The 23,858-nt window shown below is 39.3% G+C and overlaps 2 protein-coding genes across 11 annotated transcripts in view; one reads left to right on the top strand and one right to left on the bottom strand.

The window, feature by feature from the left end:
* LOC127945048 (tensin-2) overlaps positions 1 to 9,100 on the top strand; it is a 48,615-nt gene extending 39,515 nt beyond the window's left edge. For 4 of the 6 annotated variants that reach the window (XM_052541566.1, XM_052541569.1, XM_052541571.1 and 1 more), the window contains 9 exons: positions 881 to 1,860; positions 2,366 to 2,497; positions 3,015 to 3,113; positions 3,715 to 3,792; positions 5,062 to 5,139; positions 5,217 to 5,385; positions 5,520 to 5,588; positions 7,159 to 7,188; positions 7,353 to 9,100. In XM_052541566.1, the coding sequence (XP_052397526.1) occupies positions 881 to 1,860; positions 2,366 to 2,497; positions 3,015 to 3,113; positions 3,715 to 3,792; positions 5,062 to 5,139; positions 5,217 to 5,385; positions 5,520 to 5,588; positions 7,159 to 7,188; positions 7,353 to 7,494 (1,777 nt within the window). In that variant the 3' untranslated portion in view covers positions 7,495 to 9,100. The remainder of the gene's footprint in view (positions 1 to 880; positions 1,861 to 2,365; positions 2,498 to 3,014; positions 3,114 to 3,714; positions 3,793 to 5,061; positions 5,140 to 5,216; positions 5,386 to 5,519; positions 5,589 to 7,158; positions 7,189 to 7,352) is intronic. The other 2 variants (XM_052541567.1, XM_052541568.1) reach the window with 2 other exon arrangements.
* Positions 9,101 to 9,179: 79 nt separating this feature from the next.
* Positions 9,180 to 23,858, bottom strand: part of LOC127945049 (forkhead box protein P1-B) — a 40,679-nt gene continuing 26,000 nt past the window's right edge. For 3 of the 5 annotated variants that reach the window (XM_052541572.1, XM_052541573.1, XM_052541576.1), the window contains 9 exons: positions 20,257 to 20,361; positions 16,728 to 16,815; positions 16,402 to 16,485; positions 16,102 to 16,309; positions 14,964 to 15,040; positions 14,720 to 14,821; positions 14,383 to 14,646; positions 13,917 to 14,080; positions 9,180 to 10,865 (listed from right to left, as the gene is read on the bottom strand). In XM_052541572.1, the coding sequence (XP_052397532.1) occupies positions 10,691 to 10,865; positions 13,917 to 14,080; positions 14,383 to 14,646; positions 14,720 to 14,821; positions 14,964 to 15,040; positions 16,102 to 16,309; positions 16,402 to 16,485; positions 16,728 to 16,815; positions 20,257 to 20,361 (1,267 nt within the window). In that variant the 3' untranslated portion in view covers positions 9,180 to 10,690. The remainder of the gene's footprint in view (positions 10,866 to 13,916; positions 14,081 to 14,382; positions 14,647 to 14,719; positions 14,822 to 14,963; positions 15,041 to 16,101; positions 16,310 to 16,401; positions 16,486 to 16,727; positions 16,816 to 20,256; positions 20,362 to 23,858) is intronic. The other 2 variants (XM_052541574.1, XM_052541575.1) reach the window with 1 other exon arrangement.

Below are 23,858 nucleotides of genomic sequence, written 5' to 3'. Positions count from 1 at the left end.
AGATATAAAGAAAACGTTGATTTTTCACTCGGTGCTAAAAAATATATATACCGGTATATGTGTGTCGTTATTGTCCACTGCTGCTCGTAGACTAGCTCCAATGCTCATTGCTGCGTTCCTAAATGATACCAACTCACCAGGACTCTTCTCCAACTCTCCACTCATTCTCCTCGGACCATGCATTTAATTGGCTTTGATGGCCATCAGTTCTTGGCAATTCGTAATTTTCCCTCTCACGTCTGGCAGGTTCGAAATTATTGCTGTAGGCCATCATACATGTTGGTTCTTGCAACCTCTTCCTCATCCCAGTTTTTATCACAACGTTACAATGTCCTAAAATCATTTTTTCACTGCGTCTGTAGGCAGTATTATCCGTTGGGGCTGTCATTGTTGTTTCGCATCCTGTTGTTTCGAAGTCGGAACTCGGAGTATATTGATCTATTACGAGTTGATGGGTTTGACTGCCGCTGCAGTGCACTTTCACGGGTTTAAGTTTGGAAAAACAAGAGTTATGGGTTGCCTGGAATGCGGCATCATACTAGGTTGAGGCTACCTTTCCTCCACTTCTCCCCAACGTGACGTCATCACCGAGTTGTGTAAAAAAAAATTGTTAATACCAAAAAATTAAATAACTGGTCTTTAAGACCATTTTTGAGACATTTTAAAAATGATATCGACAGTGGTGGTTAACCTGCAATATGGCCTTTAATGTGGTCAGGGTAACTTGAAAATAACAGTGGGTGTGTTGGAGCAGGGTTGGTACTGACATTTGCAGTCAGGTAGTCCCCCAGGAGCACAGATGGCTACTCCTACAGTATATGAAAATGTTATCTGCTGACTTTATTCAATATTGTGTTTTATTCTTCTTCCTTTTTTTCAGTCCTAGCCTGAGTGTCCATGAGTATGACTCAAGGGATGTTAACAGTGAAAGCAGCTCAGCCCACTCCCACAACAGGACGCATCCACTTGCCCTACAGTCAAACAGTACCAGTCCTGGGTCTCGGCAAGCGGTACTTTCTTCCAGTCAAGAGATTCCTGAGATACACCCCTTTCCTGCCACACCCACCACTGCCCAAAATCTCTCTGCCCCACTTACTACACATCCCGCCCAACAAAGCTCAGCAGAACACTGCGCCCCTTTAACACCTCCATCAGAATCCATCCAACCACAGACAAACAGCTCGCCAACTGCTGCTACGGTGCCACCCACAGGGGTAATGGTACCACAATCAACTATTAAAGCAGCACCCACAACTGACCTCTCTTCTCACATCCCATCTGAGTCCATCCCAGCTGACTTGCAGAGCAATGGAGTATCACCATCTCCTGAACCAGACACCACTTCTGCTTCTTCAGTCCCTGCTTCCCCTCAACCACCCACTGGTGAACATGATAGCTCATCCTCCCCTGAACCCCCAGTGCCCGGATTTGCCACGCTGGGCAGGAAGCTGATGTTGGGCTCTGAAACCTCACTTCCTGCGGGACACAGTATGGATGGCAGCCCCAGCTCCACTCCCACCTTCCCTGTCTCTCCTGTCTGCTGCACCCCATCTCCTCCACCAGGCTCCTACTCGGGGTGCCCAACCACCTCCATCCCACAGCCTCCCCTCCCCGAGAAACGCCGCCCATCTGGCCTGCCAGGATCACCCAACGGGAGGTCTGGAATGCTGAGGGGGTCCATGAGCCATCAGCCCTCTGGGCAACACCACGTTACCTTCTCCCCTTCAGTAGGAGAGCTGACCATGCCCTCTGGACAGGGTGAAGTTGTTGTGGAGGGTGAGATGGGCAGCCGTGTCAGTGTGAAATTTGTTCAGGACAGCTCTCGTTTTTGGTATAAACCTGGTATCTCTAGAGAGCAAGGTGAGAAAACCACTGTTGTCTTTTAACTATATAAAACTAAATGCAGTTTAGAGATGTATTCGTAGCCAGCTGCTAATAAGGGCTGGGTTAAGATACTGATTTTCCATTTAATTTTCATTTGTACAATCTACATTTGTAAAAATGAAGCTCAGTGTGTACTGCAAAATAATGGCCAGCGGTGGCTTTCTTTTGGGTTCCCTCCAAAAATATACTCAAATGAATTGGAATCTAATCAGAATTTAACTAGATCAGGAAATGTCTGTCAATACCCAGCATTATTGCTGATTGCTATAGATATTGGTGTAAACAGTTTTGCTCATGTAAATGCAGCCATATCTTATTATTGGTCCTTGCACTTTTCATAATGTTAGTATGAGCAAAACTGATGCTTTACTTTTGTGCTGTAGTGTTTTTGCATATGCTGCAACAGATTGTTGTTCCATATGTTTGGATCTATGTTTTAAATGGCAATGTCTCATTTAACTGTCCTGTCTCTGTTCAACAGCTATTGCAGCACTGAAGGAAAGAGAGCCAGGGGCCTTCCTCATCCGTGACAGTAACTCTTTCCAGGGGGCCTACGGTCTGGCCCTGAAAGTTGCCAGCCCACCCCCCAACGTCAATAACCATAGCAGCAAAGGTACGCCACATCTGCAGGCACTTCCTCACGAAAACATTTATCTTGCCTTAGTGTTGCTCCCAAAGCTCTCTGTCTGCTCAGGAAACACATGATTACACCTGAAGTACTTTACCAGCGCTAAACATCGCAGGAATTTAGAGCTAAAGCTGAAGTGTGTCATTTCTGCACCAAACAGAATTACAGTAATAATGACAATTGTCTTTGACTGGACAGATAGTCCTGTCCCAGATTCATGACCTTGGTTCATAAGCTTGTGCTCCATACAGATTTGAACTGGGAATGCCATTGCCAATTTGAACTGAGGCGGTAAACAGAAAGTAGAAGTTCAATTCAAATTTAACTGTAAATAGAATTTCTGAAATTCTGTGAATTTCAAATTTTTAACTACAAAACCAATGTTTATGTATGTTTATCTAAATTTGATTAATCACAACTGAAGTGCAATATTATAATTTTGGCATACAACCAACATTAGCATCATAGTTTACATTTAAAGATATCATTTCCTGTCTGTTAGCAGGAGGAGACCCTCTGGAACAGCTGGTTCGACACTTCCTGATTGAGACAGGGCCTCGAGGAGTGAAGATTAAGGGCTGTCAAAATGAGCCCTACTTTGGTGAGCACTTCAGGAATCCACTATAAAACTCTACGGGGTGGCTCGCCAAACACTGATTAAGCTCAGTCCTGGTTTAAATCAGAGCTTAAATCAATAATCCAACCAGGAATGATAATTGTGTCACCATTTACTAATTATTGAGTCATTCCAAACCCGTATGACATTTTATTATGAAATTTATTGCGGTCCTAAACCAAAGTTGGAGTAAATTAAACAGCCAAGTTGAGCTATGGTTGTTGTGAAAATGAGTTTGCACTCTTCTGTGATATCTGAGGTGGGGGGGGGGGGGCGTTTTGCTCTATGCATGCAAGGTATTCAGGCAGCAATACTATCCAATCTCCATGATATCTCCATCATGTACTCTAGCAGAGAATGCTGCTTCGTAAAAAGCTGTAGAAGTTGAGATGATGCTAATTTCTTTGATGTAGTGTTGTTTTTCTATAGTAGAGAGCTAGAGAAGTTATTTTATGCTTGTGATCAGTTGCCGTCTGGCTATATTCTGGTGCTTTTGCAGTCTGGCACAGCAGTTTTAAAGGTAACTCATGTTGAAGTGTTATGAAAGTGAAGTATTGAGGTCCTGTATGTGTTTTGTCATTGGTAGGGAGTCTTTCAGCACTGGTGTATCAGCATTCCATTACACCAATCTCTCTGCCCTGTGACCTCCGCATCCCTGATAAAGGTAAACAGAACGGCACACGTCAACACACCACGCTGAGATATCACTGAATGATGAAAGCACAGACACAACATAAGGCGAGACAGGAATGCTTTAAAACAACAAAAAATTACAGAACATATTTTTTAGTAAGCTACAACAATATTCTGTACTATAGATGCTTACTACCAATGCCAAACAAAACAGTGTAATTTTTTTGTTAGGTTACATTTTTTTCTTTAATTTATTGATTTTACTTTTTGACTGTATTTAACTACACTTTGATGGATAATTAATTGGTCTTAAATTTAGACTGATTCAAACTGACAAATCATAATTTTTTTTACTGATTTATTAAAAGAAGCGCTAATAAGAATCATGTTTGTGAATCAGACAACACTGGTTGGACTGTATGTTTGTTTTTGTATGCGGACAGCGAAGACAATGTTGTAAATAATTTATAAGTTATAGATAATATACAAAATGTGTTGTCTATTTTTTGTCTTATTGTCTATTGTAAAAAAAAAAAAAAAAATCCCACTTTTAAAAAAAATTCAAATCAGACTCACAGCTCAACTAAAAAAAAATATATTTATTTTACAATATGCAATATTATACATAATCAAAATGGTAATGTATATTTTATAATGCACAATATCATACATACACTTCCATTTAGTACTATATATATTATATACAGCTCCAAAATGTTATATACATCTGAATATTATACATACAGCTCCATTTTTTTTGACAATTATTTTAATACAGCAACGATGCATTGATATGTATTTTAAATAATTGCTGTTCTTTTGAACTTTCTGTTCATTAAAGTAAATGTATCACAATAATATAAAAATATTAAACAGCACAACTGTTTTCAACATTGGCAGTAATAAAAAAATGCTTCTTCAATAGTAAATCATATTAGACTGATTTCTGAAGGATCATGTGACACTGAAGACTGGAGTAATGCTGAAAATTCAGCTTTGCATCACAGGAATAAACTACATTTTAAAATATATTCAAATAGACAGTTACAAATAGACAGTTAGTTAGACAAATTAGTTATAATTACAGTTATAATTTGTAATGATATTTCAATATTATACAATATTACTGTTTTACTGTATTTTGATCCAATGAATGCAGCCTTGTTGAGTTTGAGACTTCTTTCAAAACAAAACCTTTTACCATAGTGCAAACAGATATGATCACAAGATTTGTATTTAAGAAACTGCCAGTGTTTGAATCTCAGAGACTGGTCTATAAACCCTGATGTCATACTCACAGACCCAATCGGTGAAGTCGTGGAGGTTCAGCCTGTCAGTAACATGAGTACAGCTGCAGACCTTCTGAAACAGGGAGCAGGTGAGTGTGAACCAGCACGTCTGTCCTCATGTGTTACGTCTAACTGTAACGTCTGTAACCTCCGAGTCTCTCCTCAGCCTGCAATGTGCTGTACCTGAACTCAGTTGAGACCGAGTCTCTCACGGGACCCCAGGCTATCGCTAAGGCCACAGGGGCCACAATGTCACGCAGCCCTCGGCCCTCTGCGACAGTGGTTCACTTTAAGGTGTCTGCCCAGGGCATAACACTGACAGACAGTCAGCGCAGGTAGGCATACTCATCCCACTTTTTGCCTTTGAAAAGTATAACCATATTATTTTCAGTTTTCCCTGAACAATAGAAATGTGAGAACAGACTGTTACTGTCACACCGAGTTTGACTATGAGAGGTTTGGGTTTCAGGGTGTTTTTCAGGAGACATTATCCAATCAGCAGCGTGACTTTCAGCAGTGTGGACCCACAAGACAGGAGGTGAGATAGTGGTGGAAAAAAAAGCAAAACACTGGTGTAAAAGAGTGGCTTAAATATCTACTCTACATGGTTTCTCAAACATGTTTATTTGTTATTACATTGTTATATTACAGTCTGTTGCACTGTTGTTGATCTACCCATGACTGTCCAGTCACTCTTTACAACAATATTGGGACATCTTACAACAGTATTCAAAGTTTACAGTGCATTCCACATCCAAAACAATTAAAAATAAAATAAAAATTGTCTTCATTTTTAGGTATAGTTTTGTTTTATATATATATATATATATATATATATTGTTTTATATATATATATATATATATATATATATATATATATATATATATATATATATATGGTGTTTTTGATGTTTTGTTTTGCTTTGTTTTAAGTTTCGTTCAGTTTTCTTGTAACAGTTGCCTGTCTAGAACTAGTAGTAACACTGAAATCTAATCAGGTAGTGCATGACTTTGTGTGGGCTGCTCTGTCTGTGCGTGCAGTATGTGCATAAATGTTTTTTTTTTACTCATTTAAGTGTGTATAATTTTCAGTTTTATGTTCAACACAAGCGTTGGGGCTTTGTTAGAAAAACACTTGTCTTTTCTTAAACCATCACTTTGAACCCTGTAACATTTTGTAAATGCTCTTTCATGGCACAAGAATTTGAGGCAATAACAATAAACTAGATGTTACAGGAAAGAGCATTTTGCATTTGCATATACACAAAAAACGGGCCTATGGGCAAACTTAAAGGAATAGTTAACCCAAAAATGTAAATTTGCTGAAAATACTCACCCTTAAGTCAGCCATGATGTAGACGAGTTTGTTTCGTCATGGCAATTGATTTGGAGAATTTAAGAATTCCGTCACTTGCTCACCAATGGATCCTCTGCAGTGAATGGGTGCCGTCGGAAAGAAGTGATAAAAACATCACAATAATCCACAAGTCTTGTAAAAAGAAGAACTGTATTTGTAAGAAACGCATGCATCAAGGTGAAACATGAGTTTATAATCCAAATCAATTCTTCCTCCAGTAAAAAAAAAAAACCTCTCACATTAAAATCCACGACACATTTGGGAATATTTCTCTCCTGATTCAGACGATACACCTTTTTCACTGGCCAAAGCAATATTATAAAGTACTTATATTTTAGCCAAAGCGATGGTTTGAAGTTGTTTTGTTTTAATCATGGATTTACTACACAGACTTGTCAGATTTATGGGTGAACTATTCCTTTAAAAACAGCTTCTCAGTTATAAGGTACAAAATATGATTTGACATAGAGCTCCAAAATGAAGCCCCAAAGCAATGTGTGTTACATCCACAACATACTCCACACAAGTATATGAACGCAAATACTTCTAGCCACACAAACTTGATTTCATGCATCATTGCAAAAGGAAATGTATCAGAATGGAATTCACGTGCAAGATTACACTAAATATCCACAGTACTTGTGTAGAGTATTGAGAGCATGCTCGTGTGTGGCTGCAGCATCCCGTGTGTGTGTGTGTGTGTGGGAGTCTGTTCCTCAGTCTTGTCTCTGTCTCCCTCTTGCTGCCGTAGGTGGACTAACTCAGACAGCACGACCTCTAAGTAAGTCTGTGTGATGCGTGTGTTTTGTCTGGACTGTGTTGCTCCTGATAGGAATCTGATTAGGTGCTTATGTGCACGGTAATTTCCTCTTAGATTGGATCTCAAGTCCGACTCATATTTTATCCCCAGTGGTTCATTCTGGTATCTCTCTGTCTCCTCTCAAGAGTGTTTGGTTTTGTTGCCAAGAAGCCCGGCAGTGTGGCGGAGAATGTGTGCCATCTCTTTGCAGAGCTGGATCCCGAACAGCCCGCGACCGCCATCATCAACTTCATTAACAAAGTAATGCTGGCTCCACAGAGACGCTAGGGCCCCGGGGACGAGGAGGATGCTTCATCTTCACGTACACTGCCACACATCACAAGACTGTCATTTTGCACCTTCTGTCAAGTTCAAGGGTTTCATGACATCATAACATTTTTGGCAAGGACCAAGGCTTTACTGTTGACTAACATGATGTCAAAACACATTTAAACCAAAATATACAGAATGTAACCAAACTTAAGCCAGCAGTCTGTTGTGGTTTTGCCTTTTTAGAGCTGTTTTGGTGTTCACAGGATTGTAAGTAACTTGTAAATGAGGATTGTTACACAGCCGAGGCAGCAGCACAAAAGCACTGTTACTGACCCATGAATAAAAGAAATCTGTTAAATGCACTCAGACTTACGAACTGCACAGAGAACAGTCACTGCAATATGACAATCATCAGTTTATGAATATTGATTTCAGTTTGGTTTTAGGGTTTTGACATACACTAAATTATGGTCGAAAATTTTTATTTTATTCAAAAGCCAAAACATTTTTATTTTCATTTTTTATTTTTGGCCTTTTAACTGGAAAGGAGGTGCCATTGTTTGCGACTTTTTATCTCACAAGTCCGACATTTTTCTAGCAGTTCAGAGAAAAACAAACAAACAGAGTTGTGAGATGTTTACAGAATTCTGAACTCATAATTCTGTTTATAGCTTGCAATTCTGATTTTATATCTTGCAGCTCTTACTATTTCTCAGAACTGTGAGAAAAAGGTCAAAATGGCAAAACTCACAATTACCTTTTTATTTTTTATAAATCCTTTTGTGGAAACAAGCTTCCATAGTTTCTGAATCTGGCCCGGTGTCTGTGAATGAAAGGGAAAGTTACGTAGCGTTTGAGATGGAGAAACAGATGGAGGACCAGACGTGGTGTAGTCGTGATGCTGAGCAGCTCTTCTGCTCTGCTGGAGTTCCAGATTTAAATGTCATGTAGTATGATGTCATAATGGAAGGCTGATGGTCATGTGATTATTACCCAGAGAGAATTTGGTTAACTTTGGAGTAGGAAGAAAGTTTATTTTTGTCCCCTTTTGTTGTGTATTTCATGCACTGTTCGTAAACAGAATTTAAAATAAGGCGGACTGTGGTACATAATCATCCACATTATGCACAAGACATCGTATATGAACGATAGCTTTGTCAGCTGACCGTCACGCATCATGCTGTACCATTGCCTACAGTACTGTGTAGTAGAACATTGTATTGGAATGTAACCAGACTTTAAACTGATTGGACAGATGGACGTTTCCACGTTCATTCTTTCATTATGATCTCCTGAAGCTGTTTATAACCAAAGACATGTGGCCATGTACTCGATCAGTTACTTTAAGCCGTGCCATTTATTTTACTAGCCGGTGTCAACAAGTTATGACTGTTTTTGACAGAGTATGACACGTCTATGACAACTTTAATATATTGGAGTCTGTATTTTCTTATTGATCTTTTTATGTAGTAATATATTTTCACACATGCAGCTGACTTTGAAAGTAAATAGAAAGACTACATGGAAGGATTTTTTTTTTTTTAATTATTATTACCATATGTAATTGTTTCAGTGTATGCAGAAGTGAAAAATATAATAAATGTAAAGTCATGGTACCAAATCTGAATACATGATGTGAATTAAGTTCCAACGTACTATTCTTTTCCTAGATATATAGACACACACACACACACACACACTTTTGTTGTTTTTCATTTATTTTCACACTCCTTCTCAGTTAATGTTTATTAACATTTTGTACCCTTTTGTAGTGCATTTAATGCACGGTTCTTCAACTCTTAATATATTTATGTTTGTATAAATGGAAATACTTATACTTTTCAAATTTAGATATTTAAAATTATGTATAATGGAAAAAACTGACACCATATTTTTTTCACATTTTTATACAAGAATTTATTAATCATAAGGCATTTATTCAGATGTATTGAACAAACTGACATAGTTGATTTGAAACAGATGTCATCTATTTCTTTTGGACATGTGTAACAAGTTATTCAGTCAAAAATGATGCATTATTTCCTTGTCATCCATGCTTTTCTCTGCGGTAGAAATTACTACTTGTCAGATCAAATGATTAGTTTCAAAATGCTCAAAATGTCAGGATTGTGACATTAAACACCCTATACTTACTGAATCCACTCAAGTGAAGACTTTTTAGTCTTGACCATATTAAAATGGACAATGGCAACGGGGTACACAACATAAAAAAAAGAAAAAAAAATGAAAATTTGACAATCTTTGGTAACTGTTGATTCTTTCTACAACAGAAAAACTTGTCAATTTTTTTTTATAATAATATATATATATATCTTTTTTTTTTTTCACTCTTCTCAAATATGGAAGAAAGTGTTTGGTTCAGCTTTACTAGTAATCGGATGATTGGGACTTTTGTTTGGGTAAATGTTTTGCATAATGAAAATACAGTAACCTTCTGTACACAGTGAAAAACAAATTAAAAACTAAGATTGAAAAAAAAAAAAAAACATTCATCAAGTGCTGTTTATAAAATGTTCCCCTTTGGTTTTGTTTTTATCTGGAAAAAACAGAGGTAAAAAAAATAGACATTCACAATTTAATTTTCCATTCTACCAATAAGCAGCCCAAAATTTAAGGCGACATGTTACCGTCACAGCAACCGGGGCCATCGTCAGGTCCTCTATGTTACAGCCTCACTGGGCCGCCCATCCAAATATTCTCAGCGCCCCTTGAACTGGCGACTAACCCTACAGTATCTCAGGCAGAGGTGATTCAAACTTGCATTTACAATACAGAGCTTTTCATTCAGCATTCACAGCTGCACTGAACAGATCTTGTGGACAGCTAAATATATCACAGACAGCTTAAAAATTGATAGGACTGAATCTTCCTCAGTTGACAGGAAAACCATCTTCCCTTACAGGTAAGCAGTTGATTGAGTTCAGGTGCCGTAGTGTTTAATCTATAACAAACCAAAGATGATGTGTAGCCTACAGCGCCCTCTTTTGTCCTCCGCAAGCTGATGGGTGAGCCCTTTAGTACCAGTGAGGTCAAACCATTGCATACAACAGAAACAGGTACATTAAACAATAAATAAACGGTTGTTCCCAAAAGGAAAAGTTGCAGCTGTAAGTTTTCAGCGTCAGCTTTCTCAGAGTTTGATGGTGCACAGGTCAGATGAAGGAGGGCCGATGGACGGGCGAGGATCTCACTAGTGGTATGAGTGAGGTGACGAGGAGAATCCCGGCTGGCAGGCAGAGTCCTGCTCTTCGGTGTACTTCTCGCTGTGGTTGGTGTCTGGACTGTGCTGGTCTTCTGTCTCCGGAGACATGGAGCCATTATAGTCTTCGGCTTCCATCTGCTCCTCTTTAATTTGAGACTGATGGCTGTGAACACAGACCGCTCACGTCAACCGGGTCCAAACTGAACACCAGAGGCTGCTATCATGACATATACACATTGACATAACACACTGGCTTATGCATCATTCTAATCACCCAATAATGCGTCACTCAACTGCGTATTCTTAAAAGTAAATCACATTGGTCTTAAAGGGGGGGTGAAATGCTATTTCATGCATACTGAGTTTTTTTACACTGTTAAAGAGTTGGATTCCTATGCTAAACATGGACAAAGTTTCAAAATTTAAGTTGTACGTTTGAAGGAGCATTTCTGTTCCAAAAATACTCCTTCCGGTTTGTCACAAGTTTCGGCAAGTTTTTTTCGAGTATGGCTCTGTGACGTTAGATGGAGCGGAATTTCCTTATATGGATCCTGAGGACACTTCTGCCGGAAGAGCGCGCCAGACATTTCACTGATCAGAGCGATTCACTGATCAGAGCGAGAGCGTCCCGATAACACACAAAAGAGGTGTGTTTTTGGTTGCCAGGGCAAGACAACCTTGCATAGATTACCAAAAAAAAAAAAAAGCATCAACGGAGTTGTGCAAGTGTGTTTTTGTTTGTTCCCTGCATTTCGAAGATGCTTGTTTTACAAACAAGGCCCAGTTTGACGACGGATTTGCGTATCGTTTATTTCTTAAGGATGATGCAATCCCAACGAAAAAGGGTCACAATCGTGTGTTGGAACCGCAGGCGGTGAGTAAAACTGCTTCAAATATCTCTGCCTCCTTGTTAGTACGTCCGCCTCCCATGCCGGTCGTGTTTTTCCGGGAAAAATCGGTACAGACTATCTTTCTATTATGAATATAATAAAACTAAAGACTTTTTGGAGTTATGAAGGATGCAGTACTACTCTATAGGTACCCAAGATTAACAGGATATTGAGTGAAAACGAGCATTTCACCCCCCCTTTAACTCTTTCCCCTGCCAGCTTTTTTTTTTTTTAAGCTGCCAGCATTTCTGATCATTTGTACAAAACTTTTTAATGGCCTACAAATATTTTGTTGACACGCAATATGTCAAAGGAAAGAACAGAGCCTCTGCTTAACATCTCTGAATAAAAAGCTGTGACAATCGTGTTTGTCAAGTTCTATCCCTGAATCAGATTCAAAATCGTGATCAGAACATACAGGTCCTTCTCAAAAAATTAGCATATTGTGATAAAAGTACATTATTTTCCATAATGTAATGATAAAAATTAAACTTTAATATATTTTCGATTCATTGCACACCAACTGAAATAAATTAGGTCTTTTATTGTTTTAATACTGATGATTTTGGCATACAGCTCATGAAAACCTAAAAAAATTTGCATATCATGAAAAGGTTCTCTAAACGAGCTATTAACCTAATCATCTGAATCAACTAATTAACTCTAAACACCTGCAAAAGATTCCTGAGGCTTTTAAAAACTCCCAGCCTGGTTCATTACTCAAAACCGCAATCATGGGTAAGACTGCCGACTTGACTGCTGTCCAGAAGGCCATCATTGACACCCTCAAGCGAGAGGGTAAGACACAGAAAGAAATTTCTGAACGAATAGGCTGTTCCCAGAGTGCTGTATCAAGGCAACTTAGTGGGAAGTCTGTGGGAAGGAAAAAGTGTGGCAAAAAATGCTGCACAACGAGAAGAAGTGACCGGACCCTGAGGAAGATTGTGGAGAAGGACCGATTCCAGACCTTGGGGGACCTGCGGAAGCAGTGGACTGAGTCTGGAGTAGAAACATCCAGAGCCACCGTGCACAGGCGTGTGCAGGAAATGGGCTACAGAGAAGCAGCACTGGACTGTTGCTCAGTGGTCCAAAGTACTTTTTTCGGATGAAAGCAAATTTTGCATGTCATTTGGAAATCAAGGTGCCAGAGTCTGGAGGAAGACTGGGGAGAAGGAAATGCCAAAATACCTGAAGTCCAGTGTCAAGTACCCACAGTCAGTGATGGTCTGGGGTGCCATGTCAGCTGCTGGTGTTGGTCCACTGTGTTTTATCAAGGGCAGGGTCAATGCAGCTAGCTATCAGGAGATTTTGGAGCACTTCATGCTTCCATCTGCTGAAAAGCTTTATGGAGATGAAGATTTCGTTTTTCAGCACGACCTGGCACCTGCTCACAGTGCCAAAACCACTGGTAAATGGTTTACTGACCATGGTATTACTGTGCTCGATTGGCCTGCCAACTCTCTTGACCTGAACCCCATAGAGAATCTGTGGGATATTGTGAAGAGAAAGTTGAGAGACGCAAGACCCAACACTCTGGATGAGCTTAAGGCCGCTATCGAAGCATCCTGGGCCTCCATAACACCTCAGCAGTGCCACAGGCTGATTGCCTCCAGCCACGCCGCATTGAAGCAGTCATTTCTGCAAAAGGATTCCCAACCAAGTATTGAGTGCATAACTGAACATAATTACTTGAAGGTTAACTTTTTTGTATTAAAAGCACTTTTCTTTTATTGGTCGGATGAAATATGCTAATTTTTTGAGATAGGAATTTGGGGTTTTCATGAGCTGTATGCCAAAATCATCAGTATTAAAACAATATAAGACCTGAAATATTTCAGTTGGTGTGCAATGAATCTAAAATATATGAAAGTTTAATTTTTATCATTACATTATGGAAAATAATGAACTTTTCACAATATGCTAATTGTTTGAGAAGGACTTGTAGATGGAGTAGATTGATTATATCAACACAGTCCTGAAGCACTTCCTGGATCATTATTTCATTCGGTAATGTTAGGCAGTTTTGATTTAAATGCAGCTCAGTGTTTAATCATCTTGCTAATTTACTTGTTTCTGTTTTGCATTCTTTCTGTATTTTAATCAGAAGATTCAGTCCTCTCTCAGAAGATGGGTAATAGCGCCCCCTACTGTACAACAGCGAAAACAGGGAATGCCAAAAAATTCCATCCAAAGAGTTAAAGAGGGGCATCTAACCCCATCCTACCATACTCAAAATGTCATCTTTCAATAAGCCAGTCAGTGACTGATTAGAAGTTCTCAGTGTTGACGTGAGTGGTATCAGACAGGCGGGAGAGTGGACTCACAGTGTGGGCGCAGGAGAGAGCTCCAGGCTGGAGTCGCTGTGGGAGCCTTCGTCATGATCGTGAGAACTCATGTCCTCATGCAGTGCACTGGCCAGAGCCTTCAGACTGGACGCTCCCATGGACGCCGAGCCGTAGAGGGGCAGACTGCTGTCCACCATCGCTGCCTGAGGACATTATGATATTACAAACCAGTTAAATACACAACCATTCCCAAGTATGGAGTATGGATGCATTAAACTGAAGTGAGAGCAAAGACACTGATAATGTTACATGTTTCAAATAAATGCTGTTCCTTTGAACTTTCAATTTAAGAATCCTGGGGAAAAAGTATCAAAGTTTCAACAAATATGTTAACCAGCAACGTTTTTCAACATTGGTCTGAATAAATGACATTTTATAATATATTTTAAAAATCTTACCGACCCTAAACTATTTAAGACTAGTGTATGTATGAATGACTCCATACCTGCAGAGCAGACAGGGAAGGACTCTGGCCCAGACTGGACTGGATGTTCTTCGCCAGAGGTGATCTGAAAAAACAGATATCAGCATCATTAGGAACAGTGACCTCAGAAGAATGAAATCTGCACAATGAGATTTGCAAGTACCCAGTGATCTTCTGTGGCCTTCTTTTCTGAAACTCCAGCTCGTCCACAGTCCAAACAGCCCCCTTCACATTCTCGACTCGTATGAAACACTTGTGAAGACTGAGGTTGTGGCGAACTGCATTCTGAGATCGCAGAATAAATTAACAAACTGATCCAAGGTAAGAGGAAATCATTCAAGACTGCCTTTTCAGTTACCTTCCACGTTGCAGCATTGCGTCTGAAATAGGCAAATGTTCGAGTGAACCAGTTGTAGATTTCATTTAGTGTTAGCTGCTTTTCAGGAGACTCCAAAATGGCCTAGTAGTTAAAAAAGGGAACAGTTGTTTAAGATGCAACATGCGTCTCTGATATGGCAACTGATGAAAGATTAAAAATCCTCTCCAGTTTGTTGGCCATCCGATCAGAAATGATGGTGCAGACCTAGATGATAGTTTCTTACCTGCCTGATCAAAGCTGCATATGTAAATGGAGGTCTGACCTCAGCACTCAGGTAGAACTCCTTATTCTGCACAATATCTGTGAGATATGGGAAAAAAGGGGCTGTCGGTTACACTTCATGTATCAAAGCTATTTTCTCATTTTGTCTTTGAAAATGGGGTTTTAAATCTATTGCTGGTTTTTTTCACTGCAAGGTTACATAAGGCCATGGCTCGCTTTTGGGGGGCTTTCCACTGTGTACAGTACCTGGTACTTTTTTCAGTACCACCTCGGTGGAGGTCCCAAGTGAGCCGTACTGCCGTGGAATTAAAACGTTTTTCAGGAGGTCGCGGCAGGAACTATGACATTTCTACAATCCCGCCCCCTCTAAAGCGGTACCAAAGTGCAGTGGAAACCCAAACCAAGGTGTATCATGCAGTGGATAAACACCATTTAGTAGTAATAGTACAGTAGACAATAGTATTAAAGCATTACAAAACATTACAAAAAGAAAAACAGAAGAAAATAAAATCTAGTTGCTTCAACTGTAGTTTAGATTTTTATATGCTATAATAATATTTTTACTGGCTCCAAGAAAATATATGGATATATAAAAGATATATTTATTATAGTCTATCATTTCTAATAAAAACTGTAAAACCCATGGTACTGCTATTTATACAAGGGTGGCAAGGTCACATCTGAAGTCCATGCAAAAAAAATATTACAATTATTCATCAGATTTCAATGTGGTAAATGGCAGCATAAACCCCAAAAAAATAAAAAAATATATAATGTAAATACTTGGAATTAATTTGCTGTGTATCCAAGAAAAAAAATATTACATGGCGAGATGCAAGCAATCTTGTTTTTATTATAACAAAGTGCAAAATATAAATGTTCAGTGCATTTGAAAAACCTACAACAAACGTTATGGTTATGCAGGAACATTTTTGTATTGAATATTTACTCTTTGAAAATTTTATTTATGACTTAAAATCATGTGGATTAAAGAAAGTGCAAGAGCCTCGACAGGTGACTGTTCTACTGAGCCTCAGTTCTCTCTCACTCATTTTTACTGTAGAGCCCTGAGCACTGCACTACAGTGACTGCACTAATGTCTCTGACACAGACTGGGGGTCAGAGGTCACCGATCTCACCTTGGTCCATGGCTATGTTGTATTTGTCAGAGTAGCGTTTGCGGATGGGACCCATGCTGTGCAGGCTGGTGGGTATGATGACAGAGGGCATCTGGGGGAGTGACGTGAGGGGTGTAGACGGGGCTGTGGCACTCTGGGAAAGACTCATAGTGGGACTGGTTTTGGGAATGGTTGCCTTGGCAAGCGTGAAGTTGGACACCAGATTCACCTAATAACAACAAATAACGTTTAAAATTCAGCCAGCAATCTTAAGTGTGTCTTCAGAACTACAGAAATGTGTTTAATCAAACAGTGACATACTGGCTGAGGGGCAGGTCTGGGCTCAGTGGACTTGACATGGAGATGGGCCATCATGGCCTGGAGACGATCTTTGTCTTTAGCGAGCTGTTTGACAAACACAAACACAACAGAGATGTACCACTGATAAACCTGGAGCTTTCTGCTGTCTAGCGTTCACATGGTTTCTCTTAATGTTTACATGCAGCACATACAGAACAGCAAAACGATTCGAGCTCAGATTAGAGCAGGATGTTCATTTACATGCAAAACAGAATTAAATACAGCATATCAAGAACAAATTTAGTTTGGAGCAAAAACAAGTGTGATGTATGTTGGTAAAGCCGTACCTGCAGTTCCAGCTGCTGAACCACCTGCATCTGAACTCTGCACTGCGCTGTGCTCTTGTCATCCAGAGCATGTTCACTGTTCAGATGCCTGAACAACACAACACACAAATACAGACAAGACCTGTCATTAAAACACACTGATCAAAAATACAGTAAAAACTGAAATATTGCGAAATATTATTACAATTTTAAATAACATTTCTATTTGAATGTTTTCAAATGTAATTTATTCCTGTGATATAAAGCTGAAATTTTCATCATCATTACTCCAGTCATGATCCTGCAGAAATCATTCTGATATACTGATTTGCTGCTCAAGGAATATATCTATTTTAATAAAATCTAATTAAAACTGGAGGATGCACAAGGCGATTCTTCTTAAAGAGGCAAACAGACACACAAAGTGCTTGTAATACCAAGTTTTAAACATTGTTCAAATAAGTACAAGCTATAAAAAGAAGGAATAAATAAGGTGAACATCACTTTAGCTTTTTAATCCCAAACATGCAATGTTAATTTTATATAAATATTTAAAAACAATCAATTTAAAAGAATGATCTTTATGTAAATCGCTCATTACTAAACAAAATGAATGTTTAGGATGCAATACTACCATTGAGATAGGGAGGGAGCTGTATTCAAAGAAAATCTGCTTCCTCAAACAACTCCTCTAACAAACAAAATTATCAGCAAAAATGCATTTCTTTAACACTCCAACCATGTTTATGAGTACATATATCCATACAATAGTCTTCTTGACAATAAAAGTATTGAATTTGCAATTGAATGAAGAGAGAGGGAGATATTTTAACCTTCTGAAAATACTGGAGTAAGGCAATTTCCATGATTACAGCATCATAATATTTGTGAATGCAGAATGCTTATTACGCAGGCTAAGCACCTTTGTGTGTGAATCTAAGTGTGATGTGAGAGTTTGGAAAAAGTTTTAATAGTGCAACTGTGCCTGAGCTGAGGGACAAAGGCAGTGTTGTGGCAATAGACAGGGCGAGCCTCGGACTGGGATCAGGGGTCAGGGGCACAGATAAACATCCTCCTGTTGTTTGTTTTGAGAGGGATGGCCAGGATCACCATGCGCACTCTGTTTTATCAGTGAACTTAGCACAACCCTGAGGGGCCCCACGGCTGAGGGAGAGAGAGAGACGGGGAGAGACAGAGAGAAAGAGAGGGAAGGAGAGAGAGAGAGAGAGGGAGAAAGAGAGAAGTGTGAAGGCCCTCAATGAGAAGGCACGGAGGGCATTTTATGCCATAAGAGCACGGTTTGGCCAATTAAAACTAATAATTAGTTATATTTGTGATATTTGGGGACAAATATTATAATTTGAAAACTGGGATAAAAGTTTAATAAGCCCCACTTCGATTCCGGCAAATACAGGGGTAAAGTGTTCTGGCAATTGTTCCCGGGTCGCTAGACTGTGCACTTTCACACTGCCAGTGATGACCCGGGATATGTGCGTGCTTTCACACACAACCCGTAAAGATCACGTGACATCAGGGCGTGACGTGTAATGTACGAGTCGAAAACATTAGGCACGTTATACTTTCACTGAAGCAAGCGAACGATCTCTGCGTCAGCGCGGAAAGTGAGGAACTAACTGATCTCTGCTTCATTACAGTTTGCACATATTTTTCTGTTGCGAACGTTGATCTTCCTTCAAAACAGTAGTAAAAGAATCGCGTAATAACCTGCATCATCACTACGACACGGCATTAAATCTGGCTTTTGTTCACACAGCACTCGTCCCGGTACTGAACCCGGCAATGTTACTAGGTCCCCGACCCGGGTTCAATGCGGGAATCAATCCCCTTGTGCTTGCACACAGAAGGCGACCCAGCAATGTTCCGGCAATATGAAAAATGTTCTGGGTCTGACGTGAAGGGGCTATAGAAAGAACACAATTGGAATTTGCCAAAAACATCCTAATAATGCCTGTAGGACGGAACTAGGCTTATACCCCTTAAGACATTGAAATACAAAAAAAGAGCTGTTCAGTTCTATCATCACCTGACTCAATCTGACACTCAATCTGTTCAATATAAAGCCCTCCCCACAGTCTCATCCTCTAAAGACACTTGTGCTTCAACTGATGAATGAAACCCCAACTGAATCTGACTCCAATCACAACCCCAGCATTCAGAAACTTACTTGACACCAAGCTCCAGTGTTATTCGGTCCTAAACAGAACCACAAAACTGGCAAATTACTTATCACTCAAGCAATTAAAAGACAGTAAATGAAAATCCCTTCAAAATATTGACTCCGTGATCATGATTTGGAAATAAAGATCTGCAGACATAAAAAATTCTGGCTACTGAGAGAAGAGCGACTGTGCAAACACTGTGAGCTGAATCAAACAGAGGATGAGAAACACTTCCTTCTGGTCTGCCCCAAATACAGCACTACAAGAGAAACATTCTGCCCACAGTTTGAAGCTTTGAATCCTTCATCCTTGTCTCTAAATGACTCTACTCTCTATATAGAAACTACTCTATATACTTGGAGAGAATGAAATATATGTACAGTACAGACCAAAAGTTTGGACACACCTTCTCATTCAAAGGGTTTTCTTTATTTTAATGACTTTAAATTGTAGAGTCACACTGAAGGCATCAAGGGCTATTTGACCAAGAAGGAGAGTGATGGGGTGCTGCACCAGATGACCTGGCCTCCACAATCACCGGACCTGAACTCAATCCAGATGGTTTAGGGGTGAGCTGGACCGCAGACAGAAGGCAAAAGGGCCAACAAGTGCTAAGCATCTCTCGGGGAACTCCTTCAAGACTGTTGGAAGACCATTTCAGGTGACTACCTCTTGAAGCTCATCAAGAGAAAGCCAAGAGTGTGCAAAGCAGTAATCAAAGCAAAAGGTGGCTACTTTGAAGAACCTACAATATGAGAGATTTTCAGTTGTTTCACACTTTTTTGTTATGTATATAATTCCATATATAATTCCACGTGTTATTTAATTTAATTGTAGAGTCACATGCCTTCAGTGTGACTCTACAATTTTCATAGTCATGAAAATAAAGAAAACTCTTTGAATGAGAAGGTGTGTCCAAACTCTTGGTCTGTACTGTACACGATACACACCATACGAAAGGGATAATTTATTGTATTCAACTGTTTTATTTGATATTTCCAATTGTATATAATCGCTATCTCCTTTTACTTTGATTGTGTAATCATATTTTATATTTTCTTCTGTATCTAAATGCTTTGGCAATAGAGAGAGAGAGAGAGAGAAAGAAGGAAATGGAAAGAAAATAAAGAGATATGGGTGGAATATACATATATACAAGTAAATGGAGGTTAGAGACAGTGGAAGGAGTGAATAAGGGCAAAAGTATAAAACAAGTAAACATAAGAGTAAAAGGGACAGAACCACATAAAAAGAGCTGTAAAAAGGCAGCAGGCTCACTCAGAAATGATAATTAGATTACTCCTCCTCACAGATCTGAAAACAGGACAAACAGCATAATAAAAGGCAGTGGATGAGGGCTGTTGACTCACTTGAGGAATGACTGGAAGTCTCCGAACACGGCATCGCAGCCTGGCCACTTGCATACGCCGTGGCTGTATAAAGGATGGGCGCTCTGGGAATGACTCTCCTGAGAACTGAAGCAAAAACAGATAACAGATACAGAATCTGAAACTTGTTTTGAGTTCTGGGTACCTGTTAAGTACTTTTTTACAGGTTAATAATACAGGATTGCACTGGACAATGCCACTGTTGTGTAGTATGTTGTATCTATGTGACCCATAGGGCTCTGCTTCTTCCATTTCAACTCAAAAAACGTTCACTTGTTCTTGAGCAATGTCTCGTATTTGGGATACATGATATCAAGTTGTTGTTCATCTCACAAAACCTGTCTAGAACATGTTTGTCATCTTTCACCAAAAAATTCAAAGAATATTATAATAAAATTAGACCATTGAAGCCAATTTAACTATGACATTTTCATTTTGCTTCAATACTTTAATATGGCAATCAAGATTTTTAGGTATTTGCAATCATTTAATTATATTTCCTATAGTTCATTAAAAAAATTAAGAAGGAAGAAAAGAAAATTAGCATAAATTCTGAAACCAGAGTTAATGTGGTCAAAGGTGCTTCTAAGAGTAAGGCATGGAAAAAATGCTGATGCAAACTGCTGGAGAAACATACTGCAGATTCATGCTTTCCACCAAGTGTCTTTCCACTCGACTGGCACGTTTCAATCACAATATTTTGATATTGCGATGCATCTTGTGATGGATGAATCACAGTGTGTTCAGTTTCTTGAGATAACAGATTTTTTTTCTTTCAGAATTTGGCCCACCTAAATTCTGATCATTAATGCAGCACCATTACTATAATGTGATTCCCCCTATGGCTATTTTATTTTATTTATTTATTATTTTTTTTTTTTTTAAGTATTTTTAACTACCTTTTTGGGTCGGCAAGATATAATGTTTAAAAAAAAAAAAAAAAGCCTCTTATGCTCAACGAGGTTGCATTTATTTGATCAAAAAAGTTAATTTATAAAATGTCATTTATCATTGTGACTCCAGTCTTCGGTGTCACATAATCCTTTAGAAAAGATTTTAAAGGTCCTTTTCTTCGTGATTCCATGTTTTAAACTTTAGTTAGTGTGTAATGTTGTTGTTAGAGTATAAATAATATCTGTAAAATTCTAAAGCTCAAAGTTCAATGCCAAGCGAGATATTTGATTTAACAGAATTCGCCTACAAAAAACGACCCGTTTGGACTACAGCCCTCTAGTTCCTGTAGTAATAACGTCACTAAAACAGTTTTTTTGACTAACCACCGCCCACATGAATTCACAAACAGGGGGGCGTGGCCTTGTTGCGCTCCGACGAAGAAGAAGGAAGAGCTGTTTGTGTTTGTCGCCATGTCGTTGAAACGCTGTTTTTTTTTTAATTTGGAGTCCAATCCTCTTTTTTTGGGCTTCCCAGGAACGCTGTACTTTGAGTTTAATGGTTACAATTTATGTTTAACTCGGTTCCCGAACATTATAATGCACATGTAAAACTATGTGCAGTTCATTTTGCTGAGGACAGCTGGCTGAGGACAACTTTCTCAATCTCAATCGGTTTAATGCCGGATTTGCACAAAGATTATTCTTGAAAGATGGAGCAGTTCCCTCTTTGTCTGGAGAAGGCGTTGTATATGGACCACAAATTTAAATTAAGTTGGTGCGTTTAACAGTTTTTATAACTTATTTCACACAGGGCAACGCTGTTTAGCTTTGTTAACTAGATGTTAGGTCTGTGCAAAAAAACAAATGTGGTTTTCATGCGCATCTCGTCAGTAAAAACGCTCCTGTGACTATAAATACATCTCCAGCACGTGCGTTCGAGCCCAATTACATTACCAGGAGGGCAGCCTGCTCTCAGCTGCTGTCGAATCACTACACAGGAACCGCTGGCCCAATCAGAACCCGTTACGTATTTCTGAAGGAGAGGCTTCATAGAACAAGGAAGTCATCAGCCCGTTTTTGTGACAGTGAAAACAGCGGTATACAGATAATTGAATTGTGTGAAAAATACTGTGTTTTTTTTACACGCGAAACATGAACACATGTTATATTGAACATTGTAAACACAATCAAAGCTTAAAAAAAAAAGCGCGTAAAACGGGACCTTTAATAATCTGATTTCTTATTATCAATGACAAAAACAGCTGAGCTGCTTACTATTTTTGTGGAAACCTTGTTAAATTATTTCCAGGATGAATAAAGTCCCAAAGAACAGCATTTTTATTTATATAAAAATCTATTGTAACATTATAAATATATTTACCGTAACTGTCCCTGCAGAATAAAAGTACTTGTTTAAGACCCGACATTTTTAATGAAAAGCATTTTAGCACAGTATTTCTTATGTATTTATTTTTGTTTTCATAGAGCTCTATACTTCGCCTCACAGCCAGCTGACAAAGTAGCTGGACACGTTTAGAATTTTGTATCAAACAGTGGACTATTTGAGAAAGTGATTTAGATTTGCATTTGAAAAAAATGCCAAAAATGTTGTATTTGTTTGGGATCAAGCGAGGTTGTGTCCTTTGACCTATGACCTTCTCTCGCCAAAGAGAGCCCTGTGTGTCTTTGCCAGTGGATTTCTTCCCTAACACCAAAACAAAGAGAGAAAGCATCTACAGGGGGCATCTCTTCTTTTTCAACACAACCCCAGCCTAGGCAGATGACTCACACTTGACAAATTAAAACAGACTTTGTTATTTCCATCCTTATAACACACTGAACAACCAAATAAGCCACCAAGCAGACACAATAAAACAAATATGTGCAAATGAACTCTTTGTTCTTACATATGGGGCTCTGTAGATCCCAGCCCAATGTCAAACGCTCGCCTCTCAGGGACAAGCACTCAGAGGGGAACTTTACAGTAGTACACGGATAAAGATGGAGCAGAGCAGATTTTAAAAGGATTGATTACATTACATCCCTCACTCCATCAATGGGAGAGTTTGTTTGCATGTCACTCAGTAAACCACAAGGAGAGACGGGTAGACAATGCCTGCATGCTGTGATCTTCTGAAAAGGGGTGAAGGATTTCCTCTCTGGTGCCAGCAGCTGCACTTAAGGTTTTAGTTGCAGGCGTCTCTCTGGCGGCCAGGAGTTTACATGACACATGAAACTGACCACACAGTCCTTGAGCTCTCACCCTCCACCAATATCATGCTCTGCTGACAATACAGACCACATCAATTCAACACTAGGACACAATGGCACCTACTGCAATCTGAGCATTTACTGTTAACAGGGTAGTGTGGTGTAGCGGTTAAGACTCCTGGCTGGGCAACCAGAAGGTTGCTGGTTCTTAACCCCAGTTTCTCCAGTAATGGGTTCGGATCATTTTGCAGGAACAAGTTCAAGCATGTCTACATGCAGCAATATATAATATAGGTAACTTTCACACAGTCAGTGTTTTAAGACTGACAACAGTCAAGTGCTTCTGCCAAACACGTTCCTGAAACATACAGACAAACAGGTTTAGACCTCGACAAACAAGGAGATGGAGGTGTGTTCATGTGTGTATAGGCCCACAGGGAATGCATCGACAAAGACTGTCAACTTTCACACTGCCACAAA

This window comes from Carassius gibelio, chromosome A23 (genome assembly GCF_023724105.1).
Source record: "Carassius gibelio isolate Cgi1373 ecotype wild population from Czech Republic chromosome A23, carGib1.2-hapl.c, whole genome shotgun sequence".
NCBI lineage: Eukaryota > Metazoa > Chordata > Actinopteri > Cypriniformes > Cyprinidae > Carassius > Carassius gibelio.
Note: the sequence above shows the minus strand (reverse complement) of the source record. Positions and strands in the feature narration are given on the sequence as shown.